Below are 22,420 nucleotides of genomic sequence, written 5' to 3'. Positions count from 1 at the left end.
CTCACAACGAGAAATAGCTCGGTATTTCTCACAGAGCAAAACAAAAGAGAAAAGACAGAAAAATGGGGAAGAGAGGGAGGGATGGAAGAGAATACCACCCGCTTTCACTCGCACCGTTAAAGGTCAAGCAACATTTAGGAAATTGCAATTCCACTGGGTAATGGCTAGGCCACTTCTACCTGCCGTAGGAATCTGGACGGGGCCTTCACCTGCTGCAGTGGGGTGGAACTACAGGGTAAAAACTACGAAACGCCAGGCGGGCTGGAGCGAGCGGCGTGCCCGTGGGTTGTGAGCGGAGGCCGGCACACGGGGCCTTCGCGCGGGCTTGTCCCTGCCGAAAGAGACCCTTCGGCGGGCCGGCTGCGGGGCGCTCCCCTCCGGTGCCCGAGCCTGCGGGTGAGGTGCTGCGGGTCCATTCAGGAGGCGTCGGCTCCCCGGGCCGTCTGTGCGGGGGGAGCCGCGCAGGTGTCCGGTGCCGTGGGTGCGGCTGACGGGGAGGGGGTTTAACGCGCGGCGATGGGGCGGTTCGCGGAGGGGGGGGGCTGCGCTCACCGCCTGCGGGGCGGCCCTCGGGGGCAGCGGGGCCCGCGGGGAGGGCGGGAGGCCCGGACAGGGGAGGCGCGGGCAGGGGCGGCCCGCCCAGCCCTGGCCGCCGCGCCCCGCCGCCCCGCGCCCGCTGTCAGTGCGAGGCGGGCCGGCCGCCCGCAGACACCTCCCTCGCTCCCTCCCTCCCTGCCGCCCGCCCGCCCGCCCGCCCGGCGGGGAGCCGCCGCCGCCGCCGCCGCAGCGCCATCGATGGGGTCCGGCGGCCGCCGCGGCGCGGCGGGGGCGCGGGCGCTGCCTCTGCTGCTCCTGCTGCTGCCCGCGCCGGGCGCCCCCGCCGCCCTGCCCGCGCCCGGTGAGTGCCGCGCCACGCGCCCGCCTGCAGCCCCGGACAGCGGCTCCCCCGGGGCTCCCGAAGGGCGGCTTTCCCCGCGGGGCGCCCGGCCGCCGCTGCCGGGGGCAGCGCCCGGGGCGGGCGGGCGGGCGGGCGGGGGCGGCCGTTGCTGAGGTGAGGTGAGGTGAGGTGCGGTGCGGTGCGGCCGGCGGCGGGGCGAGCGGCCGCCGTTAGCTAGGTGAGGTGGGTGGCGAGCGGGGGGCTGTTGCCGAGGCGAGGTGAGGTGCGGCCGTCGGCGGGGCCGTTATCGAGGTGAGGCGGCGAGCGGGGCCGTTACCGCGGCGGGGGCGGCTCCCCGCGGGGCCCTGCGGGCGCGGCCGGTGCCTCTCCCGCGGCAGCTTCCAGGCGGTCTCCTGTGGGAGAAGGGCTCTGGCCCCGACGGGCCGCGCGCCTGGTTACCGGCTCGCCTTTGCCGATGGAGAGGGGAAGTGAACTTCGCCTGTATCACGGCTTAGGCTGCTGTGGGTCGCCGAGGGATAAACCCCGTAATTCTTCCTGCAGCCCCTCCGCGCCCGCCTCGCTGCCAAGGTCAAGGCTGCGATGGTTGCCCGCCGCCTCCCTCCTCCCGGCTCAGGCCGCTGTCGCTTCATGAGGAAAGCTCGCTCCCCGTGCCGGGTGGTTTTCTCCCTAGCCCTCTTTTCCATGCCTGCCTATGCATTAGTGCTGCGGTTGTTTGCTGCTGCTGTTCTTCCCTGCGCGCCGCAGACCGCAGAGGATTAGGGTAAAAATAAAAGAGCGGAACAGCCGTTTTGCCCCTGGAATGAGGTCCAGGTGCCGTCTCTGTGCCATAGCTGTGACAGAAGCCCCCTCCCTGCTGTGTCCTTGGAGGGCAGGTGTGTCCCCCGGCCTCCCTTGCCTCCAGCGCAGGCGGCTGGTGCTTCTTTCTGCCCGCTGTTGTTCCGTCCCTACCCATCCTTTCCTCCTGCCCCATCTACCTGGATCCCACTAGCTGGAGGCCCCTCAGCAGCTCCCCGCACCCCTCCTTGTATGACTTGCTCCCTCTGTTCACAGCTTCCCCTATTTTTAATGGCTTGGCTTTTCCGCTTTGAGAGGAGGCAGGTTCTGCCACTGTTTCCCACCTTCCCCTTGCCTTCTGGAGGTAGGACCTGAGGACCCCATCGCTGTTACCGGTTCCGTGCGCACCTGAGAGCCAGGAGAGCCCTGCTGCTGTAGCACTGGCTCTTTGCCTTGTTTCCTGCTGCCAAATGCCATCAGGAGTTAAAACTACACACATACTTTCTGAAGTTGGCAACTGATGCAGTACCTACAGGCATATTTTGTGATTGGGGGGGGGGGGGAACAGATGAATGCTGTAATTGTAAATGGGAGAGGTGCTGGCTGAAATTCTCCTTATAAAGTGATCCCCACTATAAAAAGTGGCTGACTATTTTAAGTAGTCACCTTCTGCTGATACTCTTGCAATTCACCCTGTTATTTTAGGAGTCACTTCTTGTACCTATGTGGAGTGCTGCTTCTGCAATTCTTCCTTTTAGCCAGTTGCTGGAAATTTCCCTGTTTCTGTGTTTGAATTCTCTTCTGCTGTATGAAAAAGTTCTGCTGACATGTTCTGCCACCCATAACTTTTCTTCCTCTTCTTCTGTCTACACTTCTTTGTCTTCAGGACTTCCTCCTGTTGGTGTTTCCCTTTCTCCTCATTTCCTCTACTCTGAAGTTTTCACCGGGATATTTACTTCAGTATGCTGTGCTTTGTGATGGCAGGCCAGGTGATTTGGCAATGCTGCTCACGAGATACTATTCTTGTATTAAAAAAATCGGCATTATTTATAAATTATGCATCTGTTTAATGGTAAGTCAGTCTTCTAGTGTTCTGGTGGTGACTTTGAAAGTAAGTTTCTGTGAACTCCCCTTGTTAGTTTAAAAATCATTTGGCTTCCTGAGGGTGATGTCACGGATGTGATAAAGAACTCTTTCAGTAACTGGTTTTGGTTAACCGGAAAGATTAACAGTCTCGAAGAATCTGTGTAAAACTGTCAGCTAAATCTCGTGGAGGATCTAGCCCATAATAGATTATTTTGGATGTATTTGTAAGTGGATACAAAAGCTTAACACAAACTTATCTGAGCTGCGTACAAATACATCTATATGCAGGCAGAGTGTGATACAAATTTAAGTTCAGATACAGTCTCTGCATGTTTCTGCCCTGACTTACAAATGCAGATAGTGCACACACCACAAACAGGCACTCGGCTTTACGTGGTCATGTCAGTGGTATGTACGGGAGACATGTCCTGTTCTCCACCTTCTGACATCCCATCTGAATCTTGTCTTTTCGCAGAGGTGGATGAGTGTGCCCTGGGGCTTGATGACTGCCACCCAGATGCGATTTGTCAAAACACCCCGAAGCTGTACAAGTGCACATGCAAAGTGGGTTACACTGGCGAAGGGAAGAAATGTGAAGGTAAAGTGATGGAAGCACTATGCCTGTGTCAGCATGAGGTATTTCTAAGAAGACAGAGCCATTAAAAGTAATGGGTTAGAATATGTTTCTTCACCTGATTTACTTCTTGTTTACAAAATCAAAGGCAAACAGATTGCGTGGCTTTTCACCCAGTAATATCACTTGGTCCAATAATTAGGTTGTTATTTAGTCAGCAGCCTGAAAAACTGTAAGGTAAAGCTACACGTGAGTCTCAGGGCGTTTTGTCACTCTTCAGAAACATTCAGCAAGCAATGCGTTAAGCACAGTCTATTTGCAAGACAATGACGATTTGGGACAGCAGTTGCTGCTCACATTTACGCAGTCCCATCTCTAACTGTCTATAGCACTCAAGCAAGCATCCATCATACTGACTTTTGCTTTATTCCTTAGACATTGATGAATGTGATAATGACTTCAATGGAGGCTGCGTCCATGAGTGTTTCAACATCCCAGGAAATTATCGCTGTACTTGCTACGACGGCTTTATGTTGGCTCATGATGGCCACAACTGCCTGGGTAAGAAGTGCATTCATGAACACTGTGAGTAGTAATGCTAGCATAACCCTTTAGCTACATCCATGGGAAATGCATGGTGGTCTGTTGGACTGGATTAGCTCAGCTAGAGAATGTTACAGATGGGACTGAGGAATTCCAGGTGCTGCTGTACCATCCCACTGTGGCTTTCGCCCTCTGTAAATGAGGAGGATAGTTGTGCTACATTTCTGTTAAGTGCTTTGGGTTGAAATGTGTGAAGTGCCATCTATTATTATGCTAAACGAGTTTATGTAAAAGAACTTGTGCTCTCATTGTCTTTTCTGTTCCAAAGTTAGTTTAGGATCAGTTCTCAGGAGTGTTTCTGGGCTTAGAAATCTTCTCTCTCATACATCTATAACGAGTTGCGGGCTTCTCTCTCTTGCTGTGTCTGAGTGCTTCCTGACATGGAAGCTGTAAGAAAAGGACAATCATCAGGAGTGTGCAGCAGCTGTATGTTAGAGGCTATTGAAGTACAGAGGGACTAAGCCAAATGCTTGGAGTTTCCCTTGGTGGTTAGTGTGAAGCCAAGTATGCAACTCTGAAAACACGTTCGATCCTGGCAACACTCCCTAGACCCTGCAAGCACACACTCTTTCTCACCCTCTTTTTCTTTTCTTTAGCGAAGACCTCAATAGTTTCCTTCTTTTTCTGTGCCAGCAGGTGAAAATCTTTACAAATGGGTAACAAGACCTTGTGGTTTTACTGTGATAGTGTTCTCCAGCCCACCATGCAGCAGTGTACCAAAATGTGTGAATTGCCAGCCTGTTGGCAGTGTGGTATGCTGCCGGCTTTGCTTCCCTGGGACAGAGCCTCACGCTGATGAAGCTCTCCTGCTTCCAGCACCCACGCTGGGTACCCTGTGTGGCTCTGTCCTATGCTGTGGTACCTGTCCCATTGACTTTTTCAGAGATGGCTCAGTTTTTCTCTTCTGCTGCATTGAGTGTGACTGTGCTCGGGCGGGCTTCCATGCTTGTGTCAGTCAGAAGGAAATTTGCTCTCGCAGCATAATTCTAAGACTGTAGTTACCTTGGCTAGGGTATTTCCCACTATAGTGTACGGCATATTAGATCGGAGATCAGACCATCCATGGGCTGTATCTTCCGCTGGGGCAAATCAGAAGGACTCTTCAGTGGGGTTGTGCTGGGTTTTACCTGCTGGGAACCTGGTGCGTACCCACAGATTAACTTTGTTACAGTGTAAGTGAAGGAGAGGATGAAGTCGCTAAGTTCCAAGAATTTCACTAAAAAAAGTAGAGGGAAGCAAAATATGCACTGATACTTTAAAACAGTAGGAAGGCCATCTTATTTTTCTCTAGTGCATTTGTGTAAACACACAGTGGAGTTCAGTTGAGGTTACTGTGAAGGGCTGAATGTGAATGAACACATTGCCCCTTGCAATGCCACCAAAGGGTGTATTCTCTTTGTATCCAGTAGCCCCTCTAGAACATACTCCAGATGACTTGTTTGTGACCAGTAAGACCTAGACATAACTTAGACCAAAATGTATCACGTGCTATGTTACTGGAAAGCTGAACAGTATTGCATGGCAGACTTTTTAAAATAAAATAAAATGTCATTGAAATACAATGAAGTTTTTATCACTGACCTGCCAATTTTGAGATGTGATATGAACATTAAATAAATATTTTGGCATGCAGCAAATTGGATCACATCTTCTCTTAATCTGTTTATTTACTTTGTTCACCCAGAGTTGCCCTCCTCTCACCCTTATTTTTGAAGATCTCGGCTGTGAGCCTGGGTTTAAGCCAAATAGACAATTACTTGTTGGAAAGAGATGATTTTTTTGAAAGCTGTCCAAGGTCTGTAAGACAGAAACATCTGTTGGAGTTCAAATGTGTAGTACTAAAGACTCGTGGTGGCTGTTTATTCATGATTGTTTGCACATTCACATCACTGTAGAACTCTAAAATACTCGGATTCTCTGTGATGGAGATATGTCAGCCGCTCTTTTTGCTACAGCAGGTCATATTCTTTTGCATCCAGTTGGCTTACTCGTTGCGTTCAGTAGAAATTATATCTGTTGTAATACTATGTTATGCTTCATACTAAAAGCCTTTTTCTTTCTCCTTTTTAAGAAGACAGCTGTTTTATGCCAGAAATGCTACAATGTTAAATTAAAACCATTGTACTACGAGCACAGAAACAATGAACAGAACAGGGAGCAAACACGATGTTCCATATGAATTTGCAAATGAGACCAGTGCTTTGCCTCAACCATGTTTTGTTCTGTTTTTTCAGAGACTGAGCATTTTTACTTCCTGTTCAAACTGGCATTTATGAAAATTAGGGTAGGAAAACTCTTATACTGGTAGTGGTTACAAAAATCTGTGCTTATTAAGGGATGAAATTCCAAAGAATTGGAGGATGGGATGAGCATCCTGTTGTTCAGAGGCTTAGCTGAAGTTTTTCTTCTCTTTGTTTCTCTTGGCTATCTTGCAAGCAGAGCCTTTCTGTATTCTCGGGTATTGTTGAAGCTCTGAATATTGCAAAATCAACATTAAAACTATTTCCAGAACTTCTGCTCTTGTCCTTGACTGCAGTCAGGCAACACAGCAGCAGCCTTGATGGTAAGTGGTGATGACCTAGACTTGAGGGAGGAGGATAATAAATCAGACTAAGCATCAGAACAGATGTGATGTGTGAATTTTAGCTACAGTGAAAATAAGGAGCAGGGGATAGGTTTTGAGCTAAATTTGTTTTGAGGTTTGTATTTTTCTTGTTCCACCTTTGCTTCAGAATGGGGACCTTTCTGGAAAAAAAACATCTTTCATGGCTTGGATAGGTTTGGAGCCAAAGTTGTGTCCCACTGAGCAAGACGGAACCATTTGTGGATGCTCAACCTACATGTAAATGTGCTAGGCTGCTGAGTGGTAGTACTGTGCAGCTGCACTGAGAGGCAGAGTATGTTCATGTAGGTGGAGTGTGGAACCCTGCTTCTAGCTGCACCGAAGCTACTCTGCCTTGGCTGTGACCAGTAACTCTGGTTCATTGGCTAGCATTTCTTGGGAGCCTTGGGACTGATCAGTCAAAGTGTGAACAGAGGAAGAGCAGCAGCAAAAATATACTTTCCTATGTGTGACAGCACAACAACAACAACAACAACAGGCTAACCTGGGGTGTCTAAGCTGCCTGGGTAGTTACATGTTGAGTAGGTGTCTGTCTGTACTGTGTATTGCGCGGTTGCTGCCAGTATGAGTTTACTGGTGTTAGTACAAAGCTGATCTCTCTCCCTCTCTCTCTTTCAGATACGGATGAATGCATGTTCAACAACGGGGGTTGCCAGCATGTTTGTGTCAACACTGTGGGGAGCTATGAATGTCGCTGTAAGGAAGGGTTCTTTCTAAGTGATAACCAGCATACGTGCATCCACCGCTCAGAAGGTACTGGCTGCTTCGCTACAGGCATCAAGCAGGAGTTTTTGACAGAAGATAACAGCCTCTAAAGCTCTAAAGCAGCTTCAAAACTATTTTTAGCTTGAGTTTTTCAAAGCTGTGAAGGGTCTACAAGTCCTCATTCCTTTTAAAAGGAACAGTGTGTGAGGTTCTTCTAAGTAACTTTGAAGACTCTTTGCATCTCTTCTGCCTCTTTGATCCCACCTGTATGACTGCAGTGTTGTGCTTGTTAAAGTCAGTACTGCTGTACTCCTAGTGTACTTCGTGCTCTGTTGTGCAGCTAAGCTGTGTCCTGACCCAGGGAATGACAACAAACTGAAGGACAGTGAGTTCTGACCATTTCGACTGCCTTTAGTTACAGGTTGCATTATCTTCAGATACCTTTTAGATTCCCTGTACAGTGTTTAGGTTTCAGCTAAGAGATTTATTGTTTGTCAGCCCCAAAGTTATACAAATCATGTTCTTTGTTTTGAGTGTAACCTTCGTGAAGCGACCTTTGAGAGATCAGAGAGCCTTGGATATCTAGTTAGACATCGGATTGAACAAAATTATTTTGGATGCCCTTAGGGAATACTTTAAAGTGGTTGTTCAGATGAGGGAGTTGTCCATTGAACTGTACAGTGAATATCTTACTAAGAAGTATTCAAAGCTGCAAAGCTTTCTTTAATCTATGGCTTATCATTGGCATGACTATAAGAGAAATTTGAGCATGAATAAACAAATTTCACTTAAAAAATCCCCATAGTGAAGAGATCAACATTATAGACACATATGGCCATCCACAGATGAGTGCGCTGAGGTGGCTGTCATCTGGTGTGACTGAATTGGTCTTTTGTTGAATCAGGAATTTGTAATCTCAGCTTCTCTGGTACTGGGCTTGGTCTCACAGGGGTCTGCTGATGCATTGTGATTTCCCAGGCCATTGCTCAGCTTTCCACTGCAGGAGCTGAGCCAGGAGTGGGGACAAGCAGGAAGGCTGTGCTTGTGGGGCAAGGCATTTCCCTTCATGGTGCCTTGCTAGCAGTGGTGTGTGTTTGTGTGTGAGCATGGATGATGAATCTAAGGATGAAAATCAGTTGCTTGAACTCCTTGTCTTGTCCAGTGACAAGGGAGGAAAAACTTCCAAGTCTCTTTGTTCTTACTTTCTGCTACTTGAGTATTTTCTACTGTCCTAAACCAACAACAGCAGAATTTCCTGTCATTAATGTTTGTTCCCTAAATTGTACCTTTGGAATTCTATCTCTGTTCTCTTATTTTTAAAGATGCAGTTAATTTCTTTTAACTTTTTGGCACAAAAGGCCTTTTTTCCATAGTACGAAATTCCCACTTAATTTAGTCTTTTTTTTTTTTTAATAAAAGTAAGAGGAAAAAAAATGCATTTTTTCCTAAAAAACTACTAAATAAAAAATAGTTTTGTGGAAACCAGTCTTAAGAAAAAAGCCTCACTGTTTCTGCCTGAAATGCTTTTTTTCTTCATATTAAAATACAGAAGTGTTTGTTTTGTTTTCTTTAAAAACTGTTTTTTCAGGTTATTATGCCGTGACTGTTTCCTTCCTGCCTCCCCCCATTACTGTGAAAGAGTGCTCCACGGAATTCCCCACATTTTTCCTTCTTTTTTTTTTTTTTTTTTTGGGTGGGCAGGTCTATAGTGAGCCAAATCTCATTGCTTTATTTTTCCCCTCACTTTGTTCTCTGCTTTTCTGCTCGTCACTAGGTCTTCTGTTCTCTGCCTTGTGTATGCATCTTTCAGTGTGTATACTTCATTAGTTCTCTTTTGAGACCTCGCAGCATTGATTGAAACAGCGTTTGGCACCTATTGCCTAGACAATCTATTCAGTTTTGCTTCTTGTCTGTAACAAAAGGGAGTATTTCCTTCCCTATGTCCAAACCCAGTTAAGAGAGTGCATACGTTAATGCTTGAGAGACCTTCCTAGTGGTCTGCAATACCGGCCTTTACATACACAGAAAAAGAGTGAACCAGAGTTCAGAAAGGAGAAATAGACAGGCTTGGGGCTGTTGTATTCCCCCTGATGACCAGTGTAAAAGGGGAGCCTAAGAGTCATCTGTCCTTCCAAGTCTATCTGCAGTTATCCTCTGGGTTCCCTGTCACCTACTGTGACATGGAACTCAAGTTCAGGTAGCTACTGGAGGACAGTTCGATAATTATATTTGATATTTCATTTGATGTAACTGTGTTGGTCTGAAACACAGGGGTGCTCCAAGGGGCTGGATTGTTCTGCCTAGCCCCTGCTTAAACCACAGGAGCTCAGAGTGTCTTGGAAGGTTGTGCCCAATCCTATTTTTTTTCTTTGGCTGTCTGCTCTGAATGAGCTTTTCTTCATCTATATGTGGGAGAATGGTTTTACATTAGGAGGCTGTTACGGCAGCTGGCAGGGCAGCCATGCACATGTAACTTGTTTCTGTGTTTCACTTGCTCTATATTAAAGAATACAAAAAAACTGAAGGAAAACAGTTTTTAATGAGTAAATGTATAGTATATCTTGTGGTTGCTATTCCTATGGATTGCAAATCTTGCTACTCTCCCTTGTGGTATTTTACAGTCATAGCTATCTACTTGCTGGGCTGAATCAATGGGAGTGAACTGGACCTGCAAGATGGAAGCCACTTTTAAAATCACTGCGTGGACTGCAAGCTTGTACACAGGGGACTATGTCAGCTGTTGCTCCTAGAGTCCTGCTGACTGCGGAGAACAGTGATAACTAGCAAGCTGTTTGGAAAAAGTTACCTTAATACAAGGGTGTAGACAGCATGAAAAAAGACTGAAGCGTTCCTGGGATGTCCCGTTCTGCTGGCTGTGCTGATGCTACTCTCCATTTGGCTGTTAGAGGGTGCCTCTGAGAATCTCTGGTCATTCTTTTTACAATTTGATCATCTCCCTCTGTACTACTGAGCAACTGTTTGAGTACAAAAGTACTGTTTGAGTGTGCCCTAAATGGAGCCTTAATGTTCTTAGCAGATTGGTGGTGATGTTCCTACATCTTCTGTGTAAAAAAGACAAAGATTTAAACACAGATCATACATGTAAAAGATTAATTTAACATGACCTGTTAGAGAAATACCGTGCTGGCTTTTTGCCTGTGTCTTGCCAGTGACAGGAGCGCTTGGATCTCACTGAAGTTTGCTGGGTAACTTTGTGAAGGTCCAGTCATCAGAAAGGATTCTTCTGGCTTGGGGTCCACGAGGCCAGGCAGGCACTGGATTTGGCTCTCTTGGCTGTCAGTGTTGCGATCAAGAGACTCATCCGTCCCAAGGCATTTGTGTGTCAGTAGGGCACGGTCTCCTTCAAGAGAAATTGTGTGTCTGGGAAGCACGTGGTGGGAGTTGACCAAAATTTGTGTGGGGTTTGGTTCTGGACCACAGTCTGCCATTGCAACAGGTCTGGAACAATGTGACCTGGGAGACTTTGTGTCTGTGAAGGAGTTTCAAGTCACACAGCATTTATGGTTTTACAGACATTTCTTTAATATAACCTTATAAAATGGGGTTGAGTAAAAATCGTCTACCACCTTTGGAAACAAGCAGCAACTTCATAGTAAATGCTAGAATGTGTGGGTGTATGTATCTTCTATGAAACACTGTCATTTGTGTCAGCTAGATTTTGGTGCATTTGATCATGTATCTCATTATGCAAATAGGTACTTTGTTATTCAAATGTACCCTGGTTTGGGAAGTGCAGTTTTATTTTTTTGCAGAGACCTGACTGAATTCTGCTCATTCAGAACAGAGCAATCTCAAATCGAGCATTTAAACCATTTATCTGATGTCAGTGAACTTTACCAAAGTACCTGCTTGAACAGTTTCCCCTTTGGCGGCTCAACAGGGATGAAAGAATAACTTTGTTAACAGAAACTAAGCTGCTAAGTCTCTAATGCTTTCTAATGCCTCTGACCTAACAGACCAAATCATATTGCATGCTTAAGAATGGAAATGTCACAAAACCACCAGAGTTAATGAGGCTAATTTGTGGCCTCTTAGGTTGTCTCATTCCTTGACTGACAGCACAATAATGGATGACAGCTTTCATGTGGGCTCCTTGGGTTGCGTCTGTGTGCTGCAGGATTTGAAGTGTCATTGTCTTGTTAGACTTCTACAGAGTCCTCACTGAGCAAAAGGAATCAAAAAGCCAGTAGAGCAGAATAATCTACGCTCTGCAATATCCATTATTTTGTTGCTTAAAGCTATCTTAATGGAGAAAGGGTACTGTAGCTTCTGCTTCAGATGGCGAGAATAGGCATGTGCAGAGCAAGGGCCTAACTAAAGTGTAGTGAGATAACAGTGATGATGTGACCTCTGCTTGCCAATACAGTGTTTTTGTTTCATTTAGTAATGAGGCTGCAAAAAGGGCTGTATAAGTTTAAAAAATATACAGGTTGTGAAATTGTTCACACAACCTCTTTTTAGCAGCATGGTCTTCATTCTTTCTCTGATTATGCATCTGCTCAACTCAGTAGAAGTTCACTGAGGTAGTGTGGGATAAGCCCTTATTCTTCTCAAAAGAAGTGTTCTCACCTCATCAAGAAGAAAGAACATTTTGGTGTAAAAGGTCTTATAAAAGCCAAATGCACCGAGGGAGAGAATTTGACGGCAAAGGTGTGTTCTCTGTATACCTGAGGAGAGCATTCAGTTGTCTTCTCTTCCAACTTTGCAGCACTATAGAAGACTTCAGCAAAAGTCTGTGGTGTACTGATAGAAGAAAAACTATTAAGTTGGCCTAATGATCCCATTTGATAACTCAGCCAGCTGCTGTGTAGTTTTGTGTGTGTAAAAATTGTGTCACTGTCTTGATGACAAAGGCATTGATTTAGCTGAACCATAGGGACAGGTGAAAGAAGTTTTTACAATAATTATAGGAAAATTCCTCCCTGTTTAATTAATTTTTAATTTTTGCAAAGGCCAGACAAGACACTCTGGCGGTCATTGAGTGCTGGTGCATGAACAGCTTGTAACTGTCAGAGGCAAAAATGAGAGGATGTTTTTATGAGGTGCACCAAGAGGAAGAAAGTTGCTAGCATCACATTGCTTTTTCATTAAGTTAAAGCAGGCACTGGCACTAAATTCTGTCCAGCTGGAAAGGTGTGTAGAAGTACAGAACACTGTGATAGTCCCCAGTGAAGTTATTTTGGGAGGTATTTATTGAAATCAGAAACAAAATGAAAACAAAATGGTTAACAAAAAAAAAAGAGAATTGACATACAGCATACATGCAACCCACATGTCTGCCTGGTCACTGCTTGGTCACTGCTGAGGTAGGTTATGACTTTGTAGGCCAGTAATTGAAATGGGGATGATTTTTGTGACCTTTGGCCCAGGCATTCCTGCATCTGGTAGCTGCTTTTTTAGACAGAGAAAGAAGAACTTCACTTTAGGCTTTGATCTTGACAGGTATTGGCCACATTGCATTTTTTATAAAAGAAATGAGGAAGTTTTATAAACACTGGTGTAAATTAAGACCATTGGATAAGAATGAAGATACTGTGCAAATCTAGGTATGTTGCTTTCTGACCTTGCAGTCAAAGAACATGGGCACAGAAAAGATCACAGATGGAGAAACCTTGGGGCCATTGACTTTGCAGGATTGGACTTTCTGCATTTCCTGTCTCTAAGCTTATCCTTCTTGCCCTAACACTGCAGAGTCTTCCCAGAAGTAGCAGGCTGTTGTCTGTATGTGTACTGAGCTGACTTTGTTGCCTGTACACAGAGGTGTTGAGGATGCTGATGCTCTTGCATTTGTCCTGTTTTGCAGAAGGCATGAGCTGCATGAACAAGGATCATGGCTGTGCCCACATCTGCAGAGAAGCACCCAAAGGAGGAGTTGCCTGTGAATGCCGACCAGGATTTGAACTGTCCAAGAATCAGAGGAGCTGCATTTGTATGCAACATTCTGCATATGCTTATGGTTTCCCAAAGTGAACAAATAGTGTTCTGTTTGCAGTGATATGGGATTGGGTATGTTATAGCTAAACTGGGATGACATGCCTAAATTGTGTGTATTTGAATTAAACTAGAATCAATGGCTTTGCTGGGCACTATCACACCAGTCTGTTGGTTGCTACAGCATCTGTAGTTTGGGAGATGCACAATCCTTCATAATGATGGGAAGTTCAGCTGCACTAGAGACCTCTGCAGTGTTTCAATCTCACAGAGTTCTTCAGGAAAGGGGCATGTTAGAAAGGTGTATTGGATGGTCAAATGGAGACAAAATTGCACACTGTCTTTCAAAGATGCTGGAAGTACTTGTGAGATGTAACATATATTTTCTGCCTAGTAACATGTAATCATGGAAATGGTGGCTGTCAACATATGTGTGATGATGCTGATAATGGGCCTCTTTGTGGATGTCACCCCAAGTACATCATGCATGTGGATGGGAAAACCTGCCTGGGTCAGTATACAGTGGAGGGAAGTAGCTTTCTGTTGGTGACTGACTCTAGAGTGGTGTGGTGTTGCTGTGTGTGCATGATTAATGCTGCTCGTAATAGTATGGCTAGAAAATGTCAAGGAATCCAAAACTAAGAAACCTGTTAGTGCATGAGTGAGTTGGTTGGGTCCAGGCAACTTATGCTTCTATATGTAAGTAGCTAACTAATGCTGCTGCAGCCTGTAATTATCACCGGTCCCTCTGAAGCACAAGGCCCGTCACTAACCAAAGAAGATTCCTTTCCCTTTAGGATATTTTAGGTTCAAATTCTTATATAGCATGAGCCAGAGAGTGTAACCAAGCAGCACGTCTGTTCAAACCAGAACTCTAAATTCAATTAAAGTACAATTTTTGCAAGGCAGCTATCCAGTAAAGAAAGCACTTAAGATTTATAAACTCTTCCAGTCTCTGGAATAGTTTGTTGTCTGTTGATTGAAATCAAATGCTCAAGCGTAACTGGCTAGTGCTTGTATTAGTCCATGATAGATGATGACAGTGTGCTCTTAACAGCACAGTTCATGACAGTTCAATTAGTTCTTTCATCTTGTTGCTGTTCGTTACATCTGTAGCACATCTTCTGTTTTGGTAAGAACACTGAAGAAAACACGAGAGTTGAAAGGAAGCAACAAAAGCAAAGTATTCTTATGGTTTTAACTGAAGGGTCTTCATGATTTTCATTATTACTTTTTTTAAAAAAAATTATTTCTGCCTAGTCAATTCTGTCTGTCTCTGATAATTCAGCATGCAAGGCAGCTGTTTGCATGTGTGTATGTATTGGATATCAAATGAGGCTTCTGGTCAGGGCACCTTTACTCATTTGTTTTATTCATGTCCCTTACAGAGAGGGAAGAAGCTACTGTTGAAATTTCTGAAGGAAACACTACAGCAGGGGCTGATGTGGACAAGAGGGTGAAGCGACGGTTGCTTATGGGTAAAAGTGCTTATCCAAAATAATCTTGCTGTTTACTGAAACATTTTAGATTGAAGAATTTTTTTTTACTGTAGCCATCATAGCTCTGGGCTGAATTCTGCCTGAGATGCTCCACTCCTTTTTAAGGAAATAGTTTCCTATACATAATGAAATAATATTATGTACATTGTTTGTGACGGTCAGTAGGAGGTGTCAGGAACTTGCCCTTGAAGTAGTGTACACTTCCATTGTTCTAATTCATCATGGGAGTGCAGTACAATCCCTTCTGTGCTACAGTTTTAGCCAAGTGATTATGGAGGAAGCAGTGTTTTGCCTGCTTCTCTTCAACTGAAAGTGTACTTCTGCATGGAAGAGAATTGGGCCCAGTGGTGGATTGCATCTAGAAGGGCATGTTGGGTTTAAGGCCATCTTACTGTCTCTGGAGGTGTTCGAATCTGGCCCAGAATGCCAGCTGCTGAGGATCTGTCACTACTGGGAAGGCACTGGTGTGAGAAACACTCACTGTGGTCTCAGGGCAGCTGGGTCAGTGGATGTTCACCTTTCCAAAGCCCTTACTCCAGGCAGTCAGGGTGATTTACTGTGCTTATTGGCATTTGTCACAGAAAAGTCATGAAGGCTGAGGAAGAACTACCAAAAGTATAGGGCTAGCTCTGAGTTCCTGAGTCCATATTTAGACATCTAAATGAATAGCCTTGTTTTCAAATAAATGACATTTCTGTGGAAAGAGGAGGAAAGAAGAGGCATTCTGTCTTCATGTGGAGGTTGGACACAGCCTCCTGATATTTAAAGTGACATGAGAGACATGATCTCATGGTCTCAGTCAGTCTAACAAGGTTGTTAGACTGACTGAGGTGGTTAGACTGACTGCAAGACTGACTACAAGAGGATGAATGCCAGAGTGAGTTATTTCTGTTTAGTTGGATGTGAAGAAGTGTATTTTAGGGGTGTTCACTAGAAAAGTTTGGTGAGATTCAGACATAGTTTGCATAGGGGGAAGTTAGAGGAACATTAGGTTGAGATGGCATGTGGGTTACAAGCCTGAAGGAACGCTCAGTGTGGGTGTAATCCACCATGACTGGGAGCACAGGTAGCATGCGAATGTGTGTCGGGAGGGCTTTAAGAAACCTGGTTTAGTACTGCTGAGTGTAACCAAGGGTCTGAGCGTTAGTGCGAAGTGTCAGAGCATCAGCCAGGACTGAGTGTGGACATAAGGAGACAGACTGACAGGAACAGATTCAACATCAAGGAGCGGGGATTTTGTTTAAGGATGAGAATACCCAGAGACGATATCTTAGTTTGTAGAGTCGCTGCAAAAAAATGGACATAGCTGAGGCAAGGATTTTGCCAACACATTTATTTAGTAGTTGCTCGTGTGTACTAGACTAAATGTGGTTGAATAGCAGTGTGCTTCGAACTGTGCCTTGTATCACATGATATTTCTTGTTACCATTGTAATATCCCTGAGCAAACTTCAGCTTTATCTTGTTGGCTAGAAACGTGTGCAGTAAATAATGGCGGCTGTGATCGTACGTGTAAAGATACATCGACTGGAGTTCACTGCAGCTGTCCTGTTGGATTCACGCTCCAGTTTGATGGGAAGACATGTAAAGGTGAGTTTTATACTCATGGACACATGCGTACCAACACCTCACTGTAAGGTATTAATCTCCAAATGAAGGTAATCCAGTGTTCAGAGGAAAGCCAGTATGTGTAATCTAACCTAAGAAAGGACTAAGCTGGAACTTCATGCACGGTTTCCATGGCATCAGGTGCATCATGTGCAGAGAATCTCTGCTGCCCTGCCCTTCCCCTCACCACTTCCTCCCCTCCTGCCAAGATGGCCTCATTTTTCACAGGTGAGGGCTGGTAGGTGGTAATACGGATCTGTGGTAACTGGGAGAGGTAGGTGTGTACGTTCTTACAGGCATGCAGTCCAATAGCCTGCTGTTTTACCTGTAGTCAGCTGGGTATTAGAGCAGTTTGTAAGTAAATATCAGTGTGTAAACAGGGATGTGTGAGCACAATTACTTATGCTGGTCCAAGCAGCACTAATGAGAGTGCTGGAAAGGAGCAAAGGGACATTTAGGTTGTATATTAGAATACATTTTCCAGTAATTACATGTTAAGACTGTTCTGCTAGACAAAAAACCAATGGAATCCTCATGCCTTAGCCAATTAATATTAGATAAAGAACTCATTCTAACATTGACATAACAAGAACAGAGTAGTTCAGGAAGTCTCCTCTGTCCGAGATTTCCGCCGGGCTTAGGAAGAAGAAATGGAGACAATGTTTAAAAAGCTAAAAGCTGTTTGAGAGCATTTGAGTCACAGTGTTTCCAAACAAAACTTAGGAAAATGGTCTTTTGTGAATACACATACCCAAATGTAACTGACAGCAATATATTAAATGAAAGCAAATAACACTGTCATGGGGCTGAATGGGCCAGATCATTCTTAAGAGCTGGATCTTATCTTCCTTAAAATTTGTAGTAGTCTGACTAGATTTTGTTTCTGGGCTTCTCCAACCAATTGAACATGACTGTTTTCTGGATCTGGCAGTGGAAGTATGTTGAATGTACTGTGTTTATTTGCTGAAGCACTTTTTCTTTACAGATATTGATGAATGCCAGTCCAATAATGGAGGCTGTGATCATTTCTGTAAAAACACTGTTGGCAGTTTTGATTGCAGCTGCAGAAAAGGATTTAAATTGTTAACAGATGAGAAGTCTTGTCAAGGTATGTGCACTGGAGAGGCAATAGAAGTAGAACAAATCAGTGTGGCTTGGACATCTGCTACAATGATGAAGTGATAATGGACTCCACAATAATTTCCATGCCTCAGTTTTGTTTTTTTTTCTTTCTGAAACAGCTGTTGAGTTAATACAGTTGGCTTGATACTGTTATAGGAGGTGTGTTTAACAGCACAGTGAACTATTACCTGGAAGCAACAGAGACAGCTCGTATTAAAAAGCTCTTTATGAGGATAATGCTCCCTCCCCCTTCTATTAATGATCTGAAAGTAATTTACAGGGAAAAATAGACAATATCTCTCTGTCCATCTTACTGACTAGTTCACTATTGCAGTGAAATTATTTCTTTCTTAATGGGACATTTAGATGTCATGAATTCATTATTTAAAGAAAAAAAAGATATAATGTAATCTGTGAATTTAGAAGCCTGTAGACAGACTGGAATCACTATTCCCTAAAACATCATAGAGCATTTGATTTTTAGGATGACATGGATTTTGCCTGTAAGACTTACAAAGCATATTTGCTTTTCTGTGTAATGGTTTGTACATATAAAATTAGCAATCCTGATTGAGCTGCTTAAATATACTAAAATGTAAAGATGAAAATGGTCTGTGGTTTTGGAAAAGCTACAGTATGAAACAATGTAAAGCCAATCAGCAAACTCAAACTGGGAGGGTGAATAATTCCACTTCCTAGACAATCAGCTGACATTAATAATAAATTTCAGAAAGCTGAACTGACCAACAGAAAATAATTTTCACCTGGGTTTTTAGTGCATTCTTATCCTTTTTAAATCAGTCAAAGAAGGACAACAATTTATACAAAACAAACTTACTTTAAAAATATAAGATTTTCAAGGTAGTTTGTGGGGGGTTTTTTAATGAAATTTGTTTATGAATGTATTTTAAAGACTTGCATCTCCCTTTTGTCCCTGTCACTTCTGTTATTTTCCCTATGCTGTTTCAAAAATGGTATCAAGCTGTAGCATGCCGAAGCCCAAGAAAAAAGAATGATGTAATGTGTCAGTGATGTTGATGTGAACTTTTTTGTATCTTGCAACATTTTAATGTGGCATGCATAATGTACTAGCACAGAAGTTTTAGGTGCTTTTGATGGTAAAATAAACATTCAAGGCCTCAGAAAGTGATAGAAATTTTACCATTTTACCATTCAATTCACTGAGGTCATGATTAGGCTATTGTACGAACTATGCTTTACAAAGGAGATGTGTGCAAAGTGATTGTAATGCCAAGGAAAAGTTTTGCTGGAGAAAACAGATATCTCAGCAGCTTTTAGAGACAGACACTGAAGTCTAAATATACAGTATAATAGATCCATGGAAAAATTCACCGAATTATTCCAGTCATCTGTCTTCAGGTGTATCTCAGAGAATGTGGTGATTTTCAGCAGACTTAAGTCAGGCACTGCATAGTCACATAGAGTTAAAAATGTGGCCTTTACTTTCATTTACGGGGAAAAACCAAAGGCAATACTTTCTTCTGTGAATCTCTTTCTGCAGATCTTATGTTAATGAACTAAGAGTTTTAACAGCATTTTTTGTTTCTCCCATAGAAGAAAAATAATTTATTTTAATCATAATTGTTAAAAGTGTAGCAGCAGTTTTCATGTTTGCCAAGAAAAAGCTTGTTTGGCAAAGTAATCGTTCTTTTAAAGGTTATCATTTAATTATGTTACATTATTTGCTGTAAAAGAATGTGCTTAATTTACATAAATCTGCACACCGCTGTGTCCAACTTTGTCAGCTGATTAGTGCTCCCTTGTCAAGCTGAAAGATACTGATGTATCCCTTTAAAACTTGCAGACGTTGATGAATGCTCTTTTGAACGGACGTGCGACCACACATGCATCAATCATCCAGGCACCTTTGAGTGTACTTGTAACAAAGGATATGCTCTCTATGGCTTCACACATTGTGGAGGTGAGTTATAAAAAGACACTACAGGCCATGCTGATAGAGTGCTGTTGCCACAGGTCTAATTAGTGTCTGTGCAAGACACAAGCCTACGTATATGCAGTAGGTGTATAGAGTAAATTTTGCTCTTTGCCGTGATAAGGGGACACAGCAAAAGTGGAAACTAATCCCGTGCATTTCTATCTTTTCTCAAATGATTTTCCCTTCCCACTCTGCATCCAGAAAGCACCTGTGACTATCAGAACAAACTGATGCATTTTGCACCTGGATATGAAAGCTATAATTTGATAGATTTTTCACATACAGGAGTCTCATTGACTTCAATGAAAAGTCAGTGGAATAGGAATTAAAGAACAGGAAGCTCTGGATGACTTAGATAAGTATGGTTTTGCAGGTTGCTCTTGTGCGTATGTCAGTTCCTCATGTGATCTAGATTGGAATTTAGCTGATGTAGTACCACTGATTTACATTGGCCAAATTAATACTCTTAAACCTTTTACATCTTTCCTACAAGAAAAGTTCAAGGAATATGAGAAAGATAGTCACAGAACCTCCATGTGCATCACGTGTGAATACTTCTGTGACAAATTCCCAGAATTAACATGAGGAAACATGAATAACTGGACACTAAATAGAATTAAACCTGTTTTATATAAGCTCTAGGCAAGACCTTGCTGACTCCATATAGTTACTTAATTCTGAGTAAGACCTATTTATTTCTGAGGCAGAATGAGCACCCTTGACCTTGGAGATAACAATTCAGAGATCTCTGTGTGCCTGATCTGTCCTAACCTCTGCACCTAGAAAGTCTGCAAAGAAGATTACAGGGTTACAACATCACTGTGTTTTATCCTGATGACCAGGGACACCTTCCTGGATGGGGAGAAACACTGCTCATGTGTTCTAGTTGCTGAAAAAAGTCTGTTCTCATGGATTCCTCTGCATTCATTCCATTTCTTTCGGCTATCAAAGGGGAAAAGGAACTGTAATTTTGCTGTTTGCTGCCAATTGGCCTCTTCATATCGTACTCCTGTGCAGAAGATATTAATCCTTGTCTTGTAGTAAGTTCTTCATTTATTGGCAATCGCAGACTGTGTCAAAGCTGGTAGGGATACTGAGTATACAGCTTCTGACCTATATGGAAGAGGTCAATAAGTGCTGGAGATAAAAGGTTGCCATTGCATGCAACTTCCTAACAAAAGGTCAATGAAAACTAAAGATTTGGGCCGACTTTGTGGTATCTTAGGGAGCAGTACCAGTTTAAGGTGTTCCCTTCTTTCTCCATTATTCCTCTGCTGCTCATTCCTGCCTCTGCTGTCTCAGTTCTGTTAGTAGGACATTCTTCCCCTGAAACCAGCTCAGTTTTGTAATCTTTTTCACAGCATTTTCTACCAAATTATTACGTATCTAGAGGAGAGACCAAATGGTTGGAGAGAGCAGTGGCAAGATTATTATTACCATTGAGAAAAGAGTATGTAGAAGTGTGTAACCTCAGATGCACAAACTTACTGGGAGATTTCTTGACAGCAGCTCTCTAGGTTTACTTATATTACCATAAAGCTACTGGAGACAAGTGAAGCAGTCGTTAGGGTGGATTTACGAAGCAGAGACACAGAACTTTGTATTTCCCTTTATTGAAATTCATGAGATTCCTGTTGGCCCATTTCTCCAGCTACTCAAGGTCCCTCTGAATAGTGGCACAACCATCTGGTGTATCAGCCACTCCTCCTAGTTTTGTATCATCTGGGAACTTGCTGAGGGTGAACTCTTGTCCCGTCATCCAGGTTTAATGAAGAGGATAAATAGTATTGGCCTCAGTATTGACCCCTGGGATACACCACTGGTGAATGGTGTATTCTGCATCAGCAAGTGAGTTTGCACCAAAAGCAGTATGTTGTGCTGTCAGTAGTTTCTCCTCCTGTTGACATTTATTGGGGGGGGTGAGGCCCTGAATTTGGATAATTAGCCAAAAGGGACAATGGTGATACAGTGGTGTTATCTGCCCACATGGAGTCAGATAGTGTCCCATAGCAATTGTACCTATTTGAACTCTTTGGAGGATTGATCGCTATGAACCCTGTCTGTGTCATCTGTCTTTATTTCAAATTAAAAATATTAGTTAACCAGACACAGTGCAATGCAGACTTGATTTGGTCTCCTTTTCTTTGAGTTAATTTGTTGTCATATTGCTGAGGCTGGATTTCTTTTTTAATTATGTGCTTTAAGGACATACCTAACATCTCTCCTCTGGCAACATTTGATCAATTTTGACATGTGTCAAAGGATTTCTGTGAAAACAAAACTATTACAAGGTGGGTGTCCAGATAGCGTTCCTAAAATTTTTTCTAAACCCTACTAAGCAGTATTTATGTACATGCTTACCTAGCCAAGTTAAAGTACAGTACTTTGTGAAGACTAACATGTTAAAAGTATTTATACCTTTCCTCCATAGATATTAATGAATGCAGCATCAACAATGGTGGTTGCCAACAGCTGTGCGTGAATACGCTGGGAGACTATGAATGCCTGTGTCAATCTAACTACAAATTACACTGGAATAAAAAGGATTGCGTTGGTAAGGTGCCTAGCAAATACATTTCTGCTCCTGGTGTCTGATGGCCATGTGGTTGCAGTCAAATCTGAAAATCTTGATCTGTCCAGTTAGGGGGTAGGAGTCGTTGTTCCCAGTATTCCGCTTTTTAGTCAGACATGATGGTACTGATGTTGAAACTGGTAAAAACAAACAAAAAAAGAAACCCCAAAACAGGAGATACTTTGAGGGATTTTGATGCTTTCTTTCCTGTGCTTGTGTCTAGCTCATTCTGCTGTTTCCTTTTGTTTCCCTGCATGAGAAGGTTTGCTGATGATAACTACCTGAAAGGAAGTTACTTATGTTGTGTGATCCTCCAGTGATTTTAATTTTGCTTTGATTTTCTGTTTAAACAGCATATTAATTGGATACTCTCAGGTACCAGCTACGAAAGCAGCTGCATGACGATTTATTAGTAGAGTGTATGTAGATGTTTTACTTCTCCCATGAG

The 22,420-nt window shown here is 43.6% G+C and overlaps 1 protein-coding gene across 3 annotated transcripts in view; it reads left to right on the top strand.

Annotated features, from left to right (window-relative positions):
• Positions 1 to 765: 765 nt before the first annotated feature.
• The window catches only part of SCUBE2 (signal peptide, CUB domain and EGF like domain containing 2), a 46,175-nt gene continuing 24,520 nt past the window's right edge, over positions 766 to 22,420 (top strand). Inside the window, exons 1-11 of one of the 3 annotated variants that reach the window (XM_075426045.1) lie at positions 766 to 898; positions 3,234 to 3,356; positions 3,768 to 3,893; positions 7,177 to 7,311; positions 13,088 to 13,213; positions 13,610 to 13,726; positions 14,604 to 14,693; positions 16,187 to 16,303; positions 17,307 to 17,429; positions 19,269 to 19,385; positions 21,832 to 21,954. In XM_075426045.1, the coding sequence (XP_075282160.1) occupies positions 796 to 898; positions 3,234 to 3,356; positions 3,768 to 3,893; positions 7,177 to 7,311; positions 13,088 to 13,213; positions 13,610 to 13,726; positions 14,604 to 14,693; positions 16,187 to 16,303; positions 17,307 to 17,429; positions 19,269 to 19,385; positions 21,832 to 21,954 (1,300 nt within the window). In that variant the 5' untranslated portion in view covers positions 766 to 795. Of the gene's footprint in view, positions 899 to 2,636; positions 2,745 to 3,233; positions 3,357 to 3,767; positions 3,894 to 7,176; positions 7,312 to 13,087; positions 13,214 to 13,609; positions 13,727 to 14,603; positions 14,694 to 16,186; positions 16,304 to 17,306; positions 17,430 to 19,268; positions 19,386 to 21,831; positions 21,955 to 22,420 lie in introns of those variants that run through there. The other 2 variants (XM_075426043.1, XM_075426044.1) reach the window with 2 other exon arrangements.

This window comes from Opisthocomus hoazin, chromosome 7, assembly GCF_030867145.1.
Source record: "Opisthocomus hoazin isolate bOpiHoa1 chromosome 7, bOpiHoa1.hap1, whole genome shotgun sequence".
Lineage (NCBI taxonomy): Eukaryota > Metazoa > Chordata > Aves > Opisthocomiformes > Opisthocomidae > Opisthocomus > Opisthocomus hoazin.
This window is presented reverse-complemented; position numbering and strand designations above follow the sequence as displayed.